Source organism: Pleuronectes platessa, chromosome 4, assembly GCF_947347685.1.
Source record: "Pleuronectes platessa chromosome 4, fPlePla1.1, whole genome shotgun sequence".
Classification (NCBI taxonomy): domain Eukaryota; kingdom Metazoa; phylum Chordata; class Actinopteri; order Pleuronectiformes; family Pleuronectidae; genus Pleuronectes; species Pleuronectes platessa.
The window spans coordinates 19212113-19228607 of NC_070629.1; the positions used below are offsets into that span (position 1 = coordinate 19212113).

At 40.7% G+C, this 16495-nt stretch overlaps 1 protein-coding gene across 1 annotated transcript in view; it reads left to right on the forward strand.

The window, feature by feature from the left end:
* The window catches only part of stpg2 (sperm-tail PG-rich repeat containing 2), a 54794-nt gene that overhangs the window by 9952 nt on the left and 28347 nt on the right, over window positions 1-16495 (forward strand). Inside the window, exons 7-10 of the mRNA XM_053421062.1 lie at window positions 1852-1947; window positions 8833-8992; window positions 9871-10034; window positions 10441-10533. Coding sequence (XP_053277037.1) covers window positions 1852-1947; window positions 8833-8992; window positions 9871-10034; window positions 10441-10533 — 513 coding nt within the window. The remainder of the gene's footprint in view (window positions 1-1851; window positions 1948-8832; window positions 8993-9870; window positions 10035-10440; window positions 10534-16495) is intronic.

The window sequence follows — 16495 nt, forward strand, 5'->3', positions numbered from 1 at the left end:
AAGAGGCGGGGACTGGATTTGCGGAGAGAGAGGTGAACAGATCCCTGCTGTCAAGTCCCTGCACCTGCACCTCTCTGTCTGCTCGTCCTCTCTGAACATTTGCTCTACCGTCTCGCCTCTAGTTCGGATTGTAGCTCATTTACTTTATAGTTCATTATACCCGACAGCTCTGTTCTACCTCTGTTGATAACTGCTCAAGTATTTTATACTGAAATTCGTCCGCTGACTTTGGATCAACAACTTTGCCATCATTGTACACTTGTGTGTTTACACCATGCTGTACTTGGACCCCCTATCGTGATAGCTACACCTCCATCCATCATCATTAGTTTCTGACACCTCTGCTCACATGTTCACACACACACATATACACACACTGGCCAGATGGGTCATTACCCACGTCGGGGACACTCAGGACAAACACCTTCACTTCCTAGAGATCAGCAGCCAGTCTGCTTCTAATGGTTTAGGGCTGCTGGTGTCGTGGCATTTTGAGGTGGCGCGGGCGTCGACTGAGCAAATCACTTTAACAAACACGTATCGTGTGTGTCTCTGCATTCAAAAGCCAAACAGACGGAGAATTGCCTGACGCGACCCTGCTTTTTGGAACCATTACTGCTCCTATAGGAGAAAACATTCTAACACTCCAACAACAGAGACAGAGAGACTGTGAAATATGCTCATTTCAATTGATCGTACTCATGCCATATTTGTATGGTTAGTTAAATAAATGTCATGTAAGTGTTAAGCTTGTGTTATGATGTTTGCCAATGTCTAAATACACAAAAAACCAACAGAGAAAATCAACAGAAATATTACAAAAAGACTATAAAGAATAAAAAGCTGTCCTGAAAATCTAAATACCAAAGATCATTTTACATACTCAGTCCACATAATTGCCTCTTGTAAACTAAAACCATGTGATTCCCACAACGGACTCCATGTGTCATGTCCTGTTTCTTGCGTGGGACCTGGACAATCTCCTGCTGCGACCCAACTGTCTGGACCTTTTCTGGAGATCATGTTTAAAAAGGTGACATATCAGGTTAAGGCCAGGAAAGATGACACTGTGGGTAATGTTCACGAATAGTGATTTTCCTCAGTGTCCTGTAAGGAAGGGGGATGGCATGTGCAGATTGGGTGTAGCTGTTAAAGCTCTCCACAGGAATCCATGCTGTTTTACTGCAGACTTCGTTAAAACACCTCCAGCGCAGCAACCTCGCAACCTTTACAACAGATAGAAAAAATTCCTGACTCTGCACCAGGGAATGTGTGGGTATGTGTGTGTGTGTGTGTGTGTGTGTGTGTGATTGTGTTTACCTCTCTCCGTCAGCATCTCTTGTTAACTGTGACGTCTGGTGGTGTTAGCTGATTTGCTAGTTACAGTTATTAGTGCAGACTGCACCATTGTGCGGTCGCCTTGATTTGTCACATGTAATAAGTGTTCCATGACGATGAAAAGACCACATGTGTGTGTTTCTTCCAGTCTGTGTCTGTTACATGTCCTAATTGCAGACAAGAGAAGGAAAATGGTCTGTGCCTTTTCTGCATGTTTCAACCATTTGCTCACACATCTCTTTGCATTACTTAATTTTTCAATGCTGTGTCTTTCATTTGGTTCATTATCATAATAGTCTTTGCCTCCACTCCTCCACCTCCCTGATCCCTTCATTTATCTCTAGAACAGAGAGAAATCAAAGAAACTCTCTTCCCTTTTCTCCTCTTTCATCTCAGTTCATTTCTAATCTTCTAAATGACACCACAGACATGAATATTTCCAAGGCATGTAACTGCATACAAATACAAGTATGATTTGCTGTATATTTCCCTCTGTCTGTGTTTCCCTATCAGGGAGTTCCAGGTCCAGGCCAGTACCACATAAGAAGCCAGTTTGAGTCCAGTGGCAACCTGCCCAGGTTCGCCTGTCCCTTCCTTTCTCAGACTGAGGTACAGTGCAAACAGAATTTGGTTTGAGTTCAAAAGCAAAGCAGCTCACGACTCCACTGAGGGTGCGTTTTTTAGGTGAACTGGGTTGTGCTTTATAGAGCAGGTTCTTTCTCAAGCAATTTAATCTCTGCTTCTGTCCAGCAGAGTCTGCTTTTCTTTCTTTGTGGTTTTTGTAGTTGCTTATCTGTTGCATTGATTTAATGTCTGTGTACGTTCAGCAGTGACTGACTCGAAGTTCATTATTTACAAATAAGAATTAAAGTCAATCTCAGACGGTTGAGCTTCTCTGTATATAATTTTTATTTTCTAAGGCCACGTTTCACTGTGAGAATTGCTTCAGGGTGACCAACTAGAGAACCGCCATTAAAACCATGTCTGTCAATGACTGACAGGTTGAACTGTGCAAATAGCCTGTTCAAATTATCACAGTCGACCAGACCCTCTCTAGAGGAAAGGTCGTTCATCACTTCCCCCACTTTAGATCTCCATGTTTTAAATGGGCACCTGTAAAAATACACTCTCAGGATGTAACTCCTTATTTACTAATTAGTTTGTAACCATCAACCTCGTGGCTGTATATAAACACATTATTTATCCCAAACAGGACCTACTAATAATCAAAGACTCCTTTTCAGGCTTTTAAAACAGATGTACGCTTATTCAGGTTCAAGATTTTATGCTCAGAATATTCATCACTCTCCAGCATTGCTGCAGCTCCTCTATTCAGCCTCTGTCTAAAACACTAGGTTTTAGCTCCTATCTCTTTAAGGCCCCCCCTTCAGATGGAGCTGATTGGCCAGCTGGCCCGCTGTGTTGTTATTTGGTCAGCCACTTTCAGCGCTCATAGAAAATGTCGACCTCCACATCGTTAGCGGGCATGCACGACCTGCTCGGCATGCATAATGCAAATGTGGGCCATTGGGAAGCTGAGGTATCAGTTGGACTGATGGTGAGGGCTTCAGGAGCTTCAGGAGAGGAGCTGGCTTTGAGGGTTTCAACTTTGCAGACGTTTTACATATACATCGAAACGATATAACACTAGAGGAAAGGAAAATACTGAAAATCCACTACATGACATCTTTAATAGTGTAGAGGGTGCTCAGTGTGTGGACTCAAGTCAATGTACAGAATACATAGAGTTCCAATATTAGCTCCCTCTAATATCGCGTCAAGCTATCAGAGGGGAGAAGAATGTCTCTCAGACTATAACTAGGCCTGCTTTTCCTCACGGCTTCAGAAATATCTGTTTGAGGCAACTGTGGCTCAGTAGGTAGAATGGGTCGTCCACTTATTTAAAAGTCTTTGACTTGATGTCAGCCTCCTTCATACCAATGAATGTGATATGTAATTTGCTTCAACAAATGAATCTTTGTCCATTTCTCTTGGAAAACACAACACTCCACATCTGCTTTTCTTTTCCTGACAGTCGCCGTGAGGCTTGTCAGCTTTGACATGTTACATGTGTTTCCTTCACCCTCACTGTGACCTGACAGACACACAGTCAGAAGACAACAACCCTGAAGGACATGTATCAGAGACTGTAATAAGACGGACAACATGACAGCTCCCCCTAGTGAAGCCGATGCATCTCAATCGCCACCTGGTGACTGGCTGTAGTACAGGTCATATATCCTGCTTCCTCCTTGTTAGTGGATGGGACATGGACCAAACTAAACGGTCAAAGTACACATTAAATACATTTTCCTCTGAGATGGTTTCTGTAATTTTAGATAGATTGTATCACATTGATGTTAGTTCAAGTGTTAATTTCTCCAGGAAAATTGATCTTAATTTGGGTAAACTAAACTTGCTTCTAGTAATGTCACGGTACGAAAATTTTGTGTCACGATTATAGTGACAAAAATGATCAGGATAATGTCACTGATACACAAGCAGTAATATCACCAAGTTTCATATTGACATAATATATATTATCAATAAAATTATTATAGTATTTTCATTATTTATCGAAGGTGGACCAATAGGGGACAGAATATCAACGATTGTTAAACTCATGCAATGTGGCAACAGTGGATGTAATCATTTGTTAGCTATGGCCAAAGATTGCTAACAATTCTCCTGCTGTTAAAGCCCCCACACGCCTTTTCACTACTTCTGCCAAGGTTTTATAACACACGATGAAGTAAACTTCACACATGCACATAACAAACATCTGCGCGCCTGGACACTGTTGATCACTGTTGTTGTTGCTGGACAGATTTTACCATGAGCTTTACCCCGTCAGAATCAAACGCGGCTATAATGATAGTTTAAATTTCACACTCTAATACTAACCGAGGGGAATTTTACCGCGATAAATTGTTAAGCCGCTAACCGTTTCATCCCTACTCGCTTCATGTGATCCCCAATAGAAAATAGCATTGGTTAGAGTGTAATTTTCCGTTTAATTGGAAAGAATATACGGTATGAGTAGTAGAAGGGATCCTTCACGGCACTCCAGGAAACCACACTTCTTCTCCTCCCAAACCAAAACACATAATTGACTCTGTAGTTCCTGGCTAAGCTGATTCGCTACCGCTCCACATTAAAGCAAATTCAACTTCTTTAGCTCATAACTACTTAATACTCCACAGACAGAGAAACCAATCAGACCATATTAAAAAAGATTTCTCAAACATAATCTATAGGAGGCAGACATATTCAATTTACAATTTCTCAAAGGAGAGACTTGATTTTAATATGGAATATATAAGATTAAGTTACAGATCCGAGACACTAAGCCGGTCTTTGCTTGTTTAATTAATGTGCTGGGAGTGGAGGATTTCTTCAGATGGGGTGAAGATGAGTTTATTAAGTGGCTCAGAGGAGCCAAGATGAAGGATGTGAAAATGTGTGGTTTGTGTCTCAGGAATACTTTAACTCCTCTGCGGCACTGCCCCACCGATTCCCTCCTGTGAAACTCTCCGACTGATGTTTTAATTATCACTCTGACACACATGCACACAATGTGACACAAAATGTGGGTGTTCAAACTCACGCATAAAAAATGCAGACACACCTGTGCGACTTTCTTCTGTCACTTTCTTCTTACACTGGAGGCAAGTTTGCTAGGATTGCTGACATACACTTACGTTGACACACACACACACACACCCCACACACAATTCTTGAAATTACCTTAATAACCTCTGAAACATAAAACATTTAGCTAGTTTCCTGGTGAGAACAAGTGATGCAAGATAGCGAGGTTTATTTGATGTGTGTGTGTCACAGTTTGCCCTGACCTAATTTCCCCGGCCTCATGCTGTGCTTGTACGTCGACCCCACGGTGCCACGTGTCACAAGTCATCTCCAATGCAGATCTAAGAGCGTCAGTTCTCTCAGATCTTCGTTTCCCTGTAGTTCCGTTTCCATCTGACACTGTTACCCTGTGGAGGGATGGAGAGGAAACGAGGGAGGGCGGGAGTGAACGAAGGAGGGATGGAGGGGAGGATGGGAGGAACAGCTGGAATCTTCCAATTCTTGCCTTCCCTCCTCCCTTTGACCTCCCAATTTCCCCATATCACAGCATCAATCTGACACTTTGTGAAAACAAGCCTTTTCCTCGATTCCCCCTGCCCTCACTTTTACACTCATTCCCCCTTTTTCATTTTGTTCCTTCACTCCCATTTATTAGTTTGCTGTAACTTGTTAAACCCTTATTTCTGCCTGATATTTGTTACGCTTAGGAGAGTCTTCTGTTTCCATCATTTACAATTTTATTTTGCCTTTCATTCTTTGGTTTTCTTCATAGATGGTTACCTTTCTGTTCTCTCTCCTCCCTCGTTTCTGTCTCCTTTTATTTCTGGTCAATTGATAAGATAAGTGCACTCACTAAATAAAAACATCATGTGAAATTTGAAACATACTTTTGAATTCTTTGTTTATACAAACATATAAATTAACGCAAACTTAAAAGACACTGAATCCTGAATCCTGTGTTCTATTATTTCCTGGGTATAAAAATAATAAAAAATGAAAGCCATTGATAATGTAGACTGTGATGATGAGACACTGTATCAAAATGTTCACAGCCAATTCCAGAAATAACAACCCTCAGCTCTGATACACATATCAACGATGTGGGCAGTCAATGCATTAAAAGGCTAATATGATTATTATACAGAACGCTATGAGATAAATGTGGTCTTGCCCAGTGGAGGCAGTTGAATAGATGCAGTATTTTCAGACTGAATGAAAAGCATATTCTCACCCGGCTTCATTTGTGTGTTTCTACTAAAGCTTTGCATCAGTCTGAAGTCATCTTTACATGAGGTGGAATGAGTTGATGAGCATGAGACCACGAAAAACATCTCTTTACTCTGGGGCCTCAATAATCCACTTAAACAGACATTAAAACATTTTGTCACTGAGGCAGCTTGCTTTATGAACAGTTCAGCACTGATGATCAAAAGTATTCCCTTAATATTTTGTGTGTATATATTTATCAGTCATAATAATAATAAATATATACTTTCATTTATTTATTTGAATAGCTCTATTCTTAAAACTCAGTTACAAAGTGCTTCACAATAGGCAGGACAAAAAAGGAAATATATAAACAGTCCAGATATAATCAATAAAAGGCTCTCTGGTAGAAGTACGTTTTTGAGGTACCAGTATATGTAATGTCATTAAAAGTGTAATATTCAATTTCTTTTAAAATCTTAATAAAGGAAACATTCAAAATATTTGATTCAGTTCCAACAAAGTTAATTTAGTTTGGAGAGAAAAAAAAAGGTGTCCTTGAGTAAGACTCAACAAAAAGCCAGTATGGCAGAGTTGGATTGACAGATGCTCACAAACCTGAACTTTAAAACTGACATGAAATGAACAGTTCGTTTTGGCCTTGAAAACCACATGTCCTGTACTTCCTGCTGCTCCCCTCATTTCTCCTCTATACAGATGTTCGCTCCATCTCTAACCTGAACACTTCCCATCTCTGTCCCTTTCCTCTCCTCTCCACGTGTCCTCCTCCAGCGACGCATCATCTTCACTCGTTCTTTTCCTCTCATTTCTCCCTTTTCTCCTAAAAGCTCAATAATTCAACTGTGCATCACTAACACAATTTTCCACAGGCTGCATCTTGTTTAACTGGAAAGGGCCAATCAATGACTGGCATGTCTCCAACAAACAGGTCACGTTTAAGATTATTCCTTTGGTTTGAACATCCTGTGTGTGTATGCTTGTGTGTGCTTGTGTGTGTGTGTGTGTGTGAGTGTGTGTGTGTGTGTGCATTGTAAACATGTCCTTGCTGGTTTCTGAAGGAATCAAGTTCCTTTTATCCCTCTGTTCCGTTCGATTACAACCCACTAAATGGTTCAGTGGTGAGCGACTGAGGAGAAATGAAGAGTTCCATTGAAACACAGTTCACCTTCAGTAATTCTTACAGAAAGAGCAACTTTTTTCTGCTCAGGTCTCTTGATTGTCTGCGCAGTTATAATGGGCTATCAGATAAACACATCTGCATCCTGGAAGTGAAGCTGCAAAGCAGTTGCGGCGCCAAATCAGCTCCGATATCAGCAAAACGGTCAAAGAAAATTACATACCTGATTGTGTGCATCATTACCTTTGGGTTATCCTGTTTACCATATCTCGTTTTTGCCGTCCTCGTCCCGCAGTTATCACCTTTTCATTCTTGCTCTAGCAATTTTTTTTTCTTGTTCTTTCCTTTCTTGGTTTGACAAGTGTTAACAGCAACATCTTGCTTTTGTCTGCAATGGGAATGGATAGAATCAGTTCTCACTCTTGGGTCAAATTACTCTGCAGTAGACATGGGTTTGTTCAGCTATATTCAGCAGCGATGGAAACGAGGCCCCTGGGTGAACATGCTAATCGTTCAGGACAGTGAGGTGAGAGAGTGTCTCAGTTTTCGGTGCGGTCATGGCGTCCAACATGAAGCACCGGAGGAAAAAATGGAAAGGCAAACTCCACTACTGGCAATGGGAAACGATTCAATCACCCTTCACTAGCAGGCTTACTCGCATACAAACTGATATGGTTGGAAAAGATGTATTAGACCGATTAGACACTTACCAACATGGCAACTTTATATAAACAACCCACCGTCACCCATTTGATTGCGAGCTGCCGTTCTGAAGCCTCGAATTTGGCATTTTTTTCAGCGCCATCTTGGCTTTTGGGAGGCCAGAGGCAACCATATTTGAAGAAGTGAGAGTTTGCATACCATCTTTTTTACTGTAAAAGGGACCATGAATCACAAAATGAAGATTATGCTGTATATTGAATTTATTGGCTTGAAATCAATACTTATTTTTCAACACCTGAGGAGCCGCCCTCTGCTGGTCATTGAACAGAATACAGGTTTCAGGCCCTCCCGTATTGGCTTCACTTTCTGCTTCAAGTTTATTTCGGTTTTTTTGCTGACAGTCTATGTTAAAGCTGTAAAAACATTATCTTTCTTCAAATCAAATCAAATGTATAGCTCCATTTCTCATTCCTCCATTAATATACTGGTGAGCAATGATCGGTCACAGACAGCGGACAGGCAGAGGACGGACAGATGGACGGAGGGACAGGCAGACGGACAGACGTGTTACAGACTCCATGTTTTCTGTGGCCAGTTGGTTTGTGTTTATTCATTGTGTTTGATCTCTGACAGTGAGACACGGCTCATTCTCTGTTCCTGTGGATAAAGCAAATATTCACAGCTGGATTTGTTCTTGTGGGCTCCAGATGTGCGCTGAGTAGAGAACATAAGTGGATTATTTATTTTTTAAAACAGTGCTGATATCAGTTGGATCAACAGAACTGCTGTTATCATTAAGTATAGAATTTCCTCTTTTTTTATGTCTCCACTCCTTTGTTTCTTCTCTTTCTCTGATCTGTATCCGTCTGTCCTTTCTTTTCATCTCCCTCCGTTAGAGGTTCAGTTCTTTCAAAGAAGTGTCGCCCCCTGTTGGTGTGTATAATGACCCGCGCTGTGCCCTGGAGCTGCTGAAGAGGACAACAGGAGTGAAGAAAAGCCCGTTTGGCGTCACCGCTGTGCGCTTCAGTCCGAACCTCAAAAAAGGCCTCACACCAGGTGAGGATGTGTGTGTGTGAGTGAATTTCGTCTGTTCATATATGAAGTTTCATTCCTCATCAGAAGTCCAGTTTTGTCTTTAAGAGCTTGTATACTTCCATTTGTGCAAAAGATCAAAATTGTTTTTCACTCTAATGGATCCAGCTCTTTTAGACTTAATGACAGTGTTTGTCCATACCATCCATTTAATGTGAGACATCACTGACACTTGATTTTCCACTTCTAATGACTGAGGCAGGATTCAAATCTGCATCACAAGCTTTCATTTCAAACATATTGCTCTTTAAACCATTTTGACTTGACATTAACGATTTCAAGTAATACTTTGCAGCTTGTATTAATATTTTGAACTAAAGTGAAAGAGATTTTTTGCGATAATTTAGCTGTGTGTGTGTTGGGGGGGTAGGTACTATTTATTTATTCATTACCTTTTTATGATCACGTCTGGGAACAACAGCTAAATTCCCATTATGTTACTCTTTATATTTGAAGGTAAAGACATGTTTTAAGGTTATTTACATGCTTGTATTGTCCAATGAATGAACTGTGAACAATACCGTTCTGTCATTTCCATCGACCGTTTTGCATAAACATATTCTTTGAACATACAAAATAATGAAAGGTAGATATTTTTTGTGCAGACATGATATGCTATTGCTAAAGAGTCAAATATCAGAATAGCAGTTTGAAGTTTAGTGTAACACTATGTCTTCAGACAAAAAATACATCTCCTCTGAGGGATAGTTAGTTCTTCAGGTACTTTGGGTTCTTTATGATGTTATGTTTTCATCTCACATCAGTAAAAAAAGGAGAAAGACACCAAAGTGACTCGTCAGAGAGACACACACAATAATCCAGCCTGTGTCTGTTCTCTCCAGGTCCAGGGTCCTACAACGTGTTTGAACAGGGTTTAGCTCAGGAGAGTTTTAAAAAGGCTTTTTTAGAACGAAGTAGGAAGGGGGGCTTCGGTTCGACCGCCCAACGCAACTCACTCTGTCTCAACAAGCAATCAACAGAGGCCCCCAGTCCCGGCCAGTACGAGGTACCACCATCCATCAGTTCACTGTACTGTCTTTCCCTCTCTCACTCTTTTGCTCTTTTGCTCTTTCACTCTTTTCCTTTTTCTTTCTTTCTTTCTTTTGCTGTTTCGCTCTTACTTTCCCTCTTTCACTCTTTTGCTTTCTTTCTTCTTTTACTTTATTTCTTTCTTTTGCCCTTTATCTTTGTTTCTTTCTCTCCTGCTTTACGTTGCTCTTTCACTATTTCCGCTCCTTCTTTTTCCTTTTCCCTTTCTTCATATCATAATCCTCCTGGAGACACAGAACATTCCCTGATATAGAGAGGGCAGAAATATACATCTCTGTTACTACTTGAGTCCTAAAGTAGGATTTTCCTATTCTTCACCATCACCATGTTTGTTTGTGTGACTGCTGTATGTTTGTATTCAGACAGAGAGGAAGACAGAGGAGCTCTATAAAAAGCAGCACACAGCAGTTTTCAAATCAGCCACAGAACGTCTGGCATCGTCACTCCATGCCAAAGTAAGTCTTCCTCTCTCTCTCGCTCTTTGGCTCCATTGTCTTTGTCTTCTCTCTTTCATCCACACTGGGAAGTTGTAAAGCTGCTCAAACCTTCTTTACATAAGAGTCTAAAGTGAAGTCAATCACAACTACACGCCAAGGTTTTACTTTCATAACTGGGCCATCGCAGCAGAAGCATCTGACCCACTATGGCAAGGGTCTTGTTTTCAAGAAGTTCTTTGACTCCATCTTTTCCTGGTTTCGTCTTCCTGTTAACAAAAACAGGTCACACTTCTCAATAATTAGCATCGTGATCCTCTCCCATGTTCTATTCCGTCTTTATCTGATCGTCCTCACCCACTTTCCTGGATTTTACTCCTATCAAACCTTTCTTAACTATAAAAAACAGATTTAATATTTTTATATGGTAAGATATTCACCTTCACCTCTAAATTGCATTTTTGAATTAGTTATTTTATTTGTATTACTTTTTATTATATTGTTTATTATTCTTATTATTTTATTATGTTAGTAAATAGTTGTTATTTACTAGACAAATTTATTCTTATTAATTAAAATATATATGGGTAGGACTTAAAACATAAACAACTTGAACCTTTTTTTAATGACTTTACGTACATTTAGTTTTGACTTTTGAGTGTTATTGGAGTGGATCTACCATTTATAGAGATAGTCTATTTAGATCTTAATAAATCAATATTAATACAACATGGCTGCAGTAGCAGGGCTTTTGAAACCTCTCACATCAAAATCATACTCCTGATCAAATGACTTTACTCATCACAGTTTCTCCTCTCTTCTCAGTGAAACCTTTTTTTTTCATCTATCGACATTCCATTTCTTGATTCACGCTGCCCAGGTTTGCGGTTTCAGTTTTTACACAAAGAGTTGCAGTGTGCACTTGTTCACTTTTGAACCATCAACCTGTTACTTTGAATATCGTCGGCCAGGAGATTTACCCTGAAAACAACCCAGCAGAGAACTAGTGTCAGAACCGACCTCGAAACTTACAAAACAAGCAACAACAAAACAAGTTATCAGCAGTGTGTCAGTTTGCTATGACGCGCTAAAAGCACAAGACTAAATTCAGAGTCCTATTATTTCAAGTGCTGTGTTTTAAGATTGCATCCATTTTTGAATTAGATTTTATTGGAAATATTGTTAAAACCCTTGTCTTAACACTCTCACACATACTGTGTACACAGTTCTTGTTATTGTGTGTCACCTGGTGTCAACAAATAAATAACAGCAGTGATGGGGCTGCGTTTGAAAACATGTCGATGTTTGGATTGTTAAAGCTGCTTTTCTTCGCCCTGTGTGACACAAGATGATGTTTACTTGCATATAAATAAGGTGCTAATGATGAAATACAGAAACAGCTGGATGTGAGCGTTAGCGATTGAATCTCACCGACTCTAGTATTGGAAAAAAATTGTTCTTGGAGACAATTATGCAAATGTTCCCGCTCAAGTGTATGCCACAGCATTTTAATATTCAAGATACACAATTTGTATTTCCAAGTTCCCTTCTGGGTTCCAGCTGGTGTTCACTCTGATTAACTCCAGAGGTTAGAAGTGTTTTTTAAATCTTGGGGCAAAGGTATCCAGAACTGAGCTTTACACTGTAAACGATGTCACTCTATAGAAAGAAGGGTATAAAAGCTGATTCAGGATTTATATTAGAGGACAGACAATTGTAGATACACAGCTCAAGTTAATCCTTTGGGGCTAATTTGTGATATTGGGCTAAAATGTGATTTAAAGTTTGTCCCGAGCCGACATCACTGGGTTTAGTTTGTCAAGTTGTAGCTTTTGTGTACATCCTTTAATAATCCACTTCAGATATAACTCACTTCACAATAAATAGAAATCTAGTCACAAAATCAGGTTTCTTTAATCGACACATCTCCACTTAATGCCACTATCCAGAAATGAAGCTGAAATATCCTGGGTACAAACATGGCCATTTTGCACATTTGTAACGCAGTAGTGATCGGGGGAAGGAGCCGTGCACGGTCTTACGAAAGCACGCAATCGACCAATCAGGTGTCCTCATCAACATGATAACTACCTTCAATGACAGAAACCATCTTTGAGAAAAAATTACTTTTTAGTTTGTTCTATGTCCCATCCACTCACATGGAGGAGGCCGGGTTTATAACTACACGGCAGCCAGCCACCAGGTGGCGCTTTGGCTTCACTTTTAGGCAGCTGTCATGCCATCCATCTATTATACGGAGCGTAGCCTGAGAAATCCAAACTGAGGCTCAATCATAAGCAGCATAATGATGTTATAGAAAAGAGTAGATGAGGTCAGAGGTCAGGGTCATCTGGGTGAAGACTGATCACTTTAGGACACTCACACTTTAGCTAAATAATGTTGTATTTACTTATATTAACTGTTGATACATCAACTACCACATGACATCTGTTCCAGTTCCAGTTTCTTTACTCAGCTTATTTTGCATAGCAGTTTGGGCAAAGCTAGTCACAGTTTGTGTGTGTTTGTACATTCACATCACTGCTAATGTTACAGTGTCAATCACATTTTATTGCTGAAGTGAACTTAAGCTTGTGTGATGAGACTCATTAGAAAGGGAGAATGATCCATTAAGGATTCCAGTGCTGATCGCCTCTGTAATAGTCTCCACCTCATATAACTGTCGGCACTGTTTGCCATTTTTCATGACAAATGTGCCGTGTAGTTTTCTGTCAGGCCGCAGTATATTGTACTGATGGATGATCCGGCTCACTCAGAATCCTCGCTGTGCTAAATCCTAATGTGGACAGTGGAGGACTTGACAACCACCCACAGTCCACACAGTGTCTGGGTCCGGATGTAGGATGTATGCAGGTTTAAACGATCGACTGTAGATTTTCATTACATGCCGGACACACAGGGCGATTAAATATTTAACACTCGGCTTTGACTTGGTTGGTTTCCCAGCAGCGGTGCTTCCAGCTCGGTTGTGTGTTCCCACAAAGGTAATTGGCAGTGTTTGCAGGTGGGGGGGCTGTTGAGGTCGAAGCAGGAAGAAGTGGCCGGTGGCCCCACATGTCATGGAGGTAATACGTGCCGGTGAGCTGCCCTCCTCGGGCAAACAGCAGCGGGTTGGCAGCGGCAGGAGCTGCAGTGCACGGGTTTTTCAGACTTTTCAGAGTGGGAGAAAAAAAATTGCAAACACACACACACACACACACTTTGAAAAACAACTACTTATTAGAGTGTACTTTAGAGAAACAACGTTAGCTCCATAGTTCCCTCCCTGTCTGGGTAGTACCTCTGAGTACTCCGTGGAGAAGATCTGAGTTCACTGGTAATGGCTCCACACAGAGCCTTCTTTACGGCCAGTTAATGAAAAATCACCCGGGGACGTCTTTGCCGTATTACTGTTAGCCACATGCCTCGCCGCAGCCTATGCTGTATCCCTGGTAACGGTCCCCCCCCCCCCCCCCCCCCCCCCCCCGCTGGGATGGATATTAAAAGAGTCTAATCAGGAAACAATCACGATTATGAGAAGGGAGTGGGAAAGAATAAAGGCAGAAAGTAGGTCTTTATTATCTCTTTTATGTTCAGGACTTTATGTCTTCTTCTCTTTCGCTTGAAAGTTTTTGGCAGGCAGAGGAGGTCGACATTTTGCTGGCGGAATTATTCACACTGCAGTGGGTTGGAATTCAGAAATATAAAAGCCATACCATGTCTCTTGAAGCCGCCTTCTTGTCGGGGGCATTAAACACAACAGGGCAACTAGTTATCTGACTGACCAGAGGATATTTATGACATTCTTTCCAGTTTTTTTGCTCTCATAGCTGCTTTGCTCCTCCAGATCTTCTGTTTTTAAATGTCCCCGTTTATGATCACGTATTCAATACCATGAATTTCAAATCAGTCGAGCCCCAAATCCAATTAGATTGTGGTTAAACACATATTGAACATGGCACGATGTATTTTGATGCTTTTTATCTTTTGGTTCAGCCTTCATTCAAAGGACGCGTACACTCCCAGACGGTCTAAATCTAATTCACCTCGACTTCTTCAAATATTTGAGGCTACAGCATGTCAGATGTGAGCTGGAGCTGGAGGTCTGCATCTGATAGGAGTTGATTACCTGTCTGTGGAGAAGAAAGAAGCAGGCGCGTTGTGTAGTGACACATCTGAGAGAGAGCGATGATTATGAGTCGAGCACGGCTTAAATAAGAGTTGGCTTTTCTCTCCCTTATAGTTCATTGCCTTTTTCCAGGATAATTCCACTTGATCCCCATGCATCCTCATTTCTCATGCTGTGCTCTCTTTCTTTCTTTCCTTCCCTCTTTCCCTGTCCCCCCCACACCTCTCCTCCTTCCTTCTGGAAAACCCTTCCTGATAATGACCTTTCTTTAGCAGAGGTTGTGGGATAGCCTGAGGCAGCACTGGGAGAGAATAAGTGAGGATTTTAATTTGGACCTATGTTTTAGCCTCCGGTGGTGGAATTCCTGTCTCTTTTATAGATCAGTGAAATGACTGGGCGTTTTGTCTTTCTGTCAGTTTTTTTTTTTTACTAATGTGTTTCTGCCTGTCGGGATCTCCGTCGATTTTTGTTCCTCGGCCAATGATGTCGAGATTAATAGGGCGGATGGATGGATTAACAATAACCACGCTGATGGATGCTTATTGTCACACGGAGAGAGTGTGAGGGGTTGTCAGTGTCAAGGGTCTCGCCTCAGGAATGAGGTGTTGGCAATCGCCTCAATAAGAAGGGCACGTTCCCTTGGTAGAAGTAGAGATGAACTGAGCTGGTCCTAAGTCAGGGCATGTTTTCATCGATAGGCATGAAGCTGATAAGAGTCCAGTCCACTGTTGTGAGGTTGGATCATAAAATATATTTAAAGATGGACGACATGAAAGCATCTCTCCTCCATGTTCCTATTATATGAATTGTTGCTGCTACCATTAGTAACATCTTTCCATCCAGAATTATCTCTCTTATTGTTTTGTGTTTTGTGATTGGGCGCTATCCAAATAAAATTGAATTGAACTGAAAAGTGGATGAGACATGGACCAGACCAAAAAGTCTAGTTCTTATCACTGGTGTTCAAGTGTTTGTTTATCCAGTAAGTTTGGTTTTATTTAGTTCAAATTATACTTGGCAATCAGAGTATTATGTAAATTCTCCAGATTCAAAGTGATCTACTTATGCTAAGGATTGTTTTAAAAGGTTTTCCTATTGTACAATTAAACTCACAGTAGGTTCAAACCTTCTTATTACCTGTTCTGATTGTAATGTAATGTAATGTAGAGAAAAGTAGCGCTTGAGAAATATTTCATATATCCCGCAATAACATCTGTAAATAAAAAGTAATTTCCATCTCTATTCTGATCCAATAAAAGTCTTTGACAATATAAAGCTCCTGCTCAGTCAGATATGTGGGCTCCGCTCAAGTCATTTGAAAGTGATGTAAACACACAATAATGTCGCTGTCAGTAAAACAAATTTCAGTTTATCTGCACTAATATCTGCCAGGCTGACAATCAACAGCACTTCATAATTCTCCCTCCTCTGTGTAGCTGGCTTGATGGAATCAGACGGACGATATTAAAACACGTTTTTTATTACATGTAGCGCTGACAGTGATTGGAAGAAGGATTCATAACAATCCAATGGTGCGAAAATAATAATGAAAACAAATAGAAGAAGGAGAGACTTCACAAGCGGAGACATTTCCATCCTTCACTCTCGCCGGGGCAGGAGGTAATATACTTCTAATGTCATAGTCATATATATGAAGGACTATTTATAGTCACTTATTGTTTAGTTCACTCAATATATTGATGCACTCTCATATTGCACGATTGTCACCAAGATTAACAGATAAGGTGCATGTGCTGCAAATACAGTAGTTTAGTGGATATATAATTCTCTGGAGTCAAATCAGATGATGTTCCCTGTTTGTGTTTGGGTCTGATATGTTAATAGACTATGTCC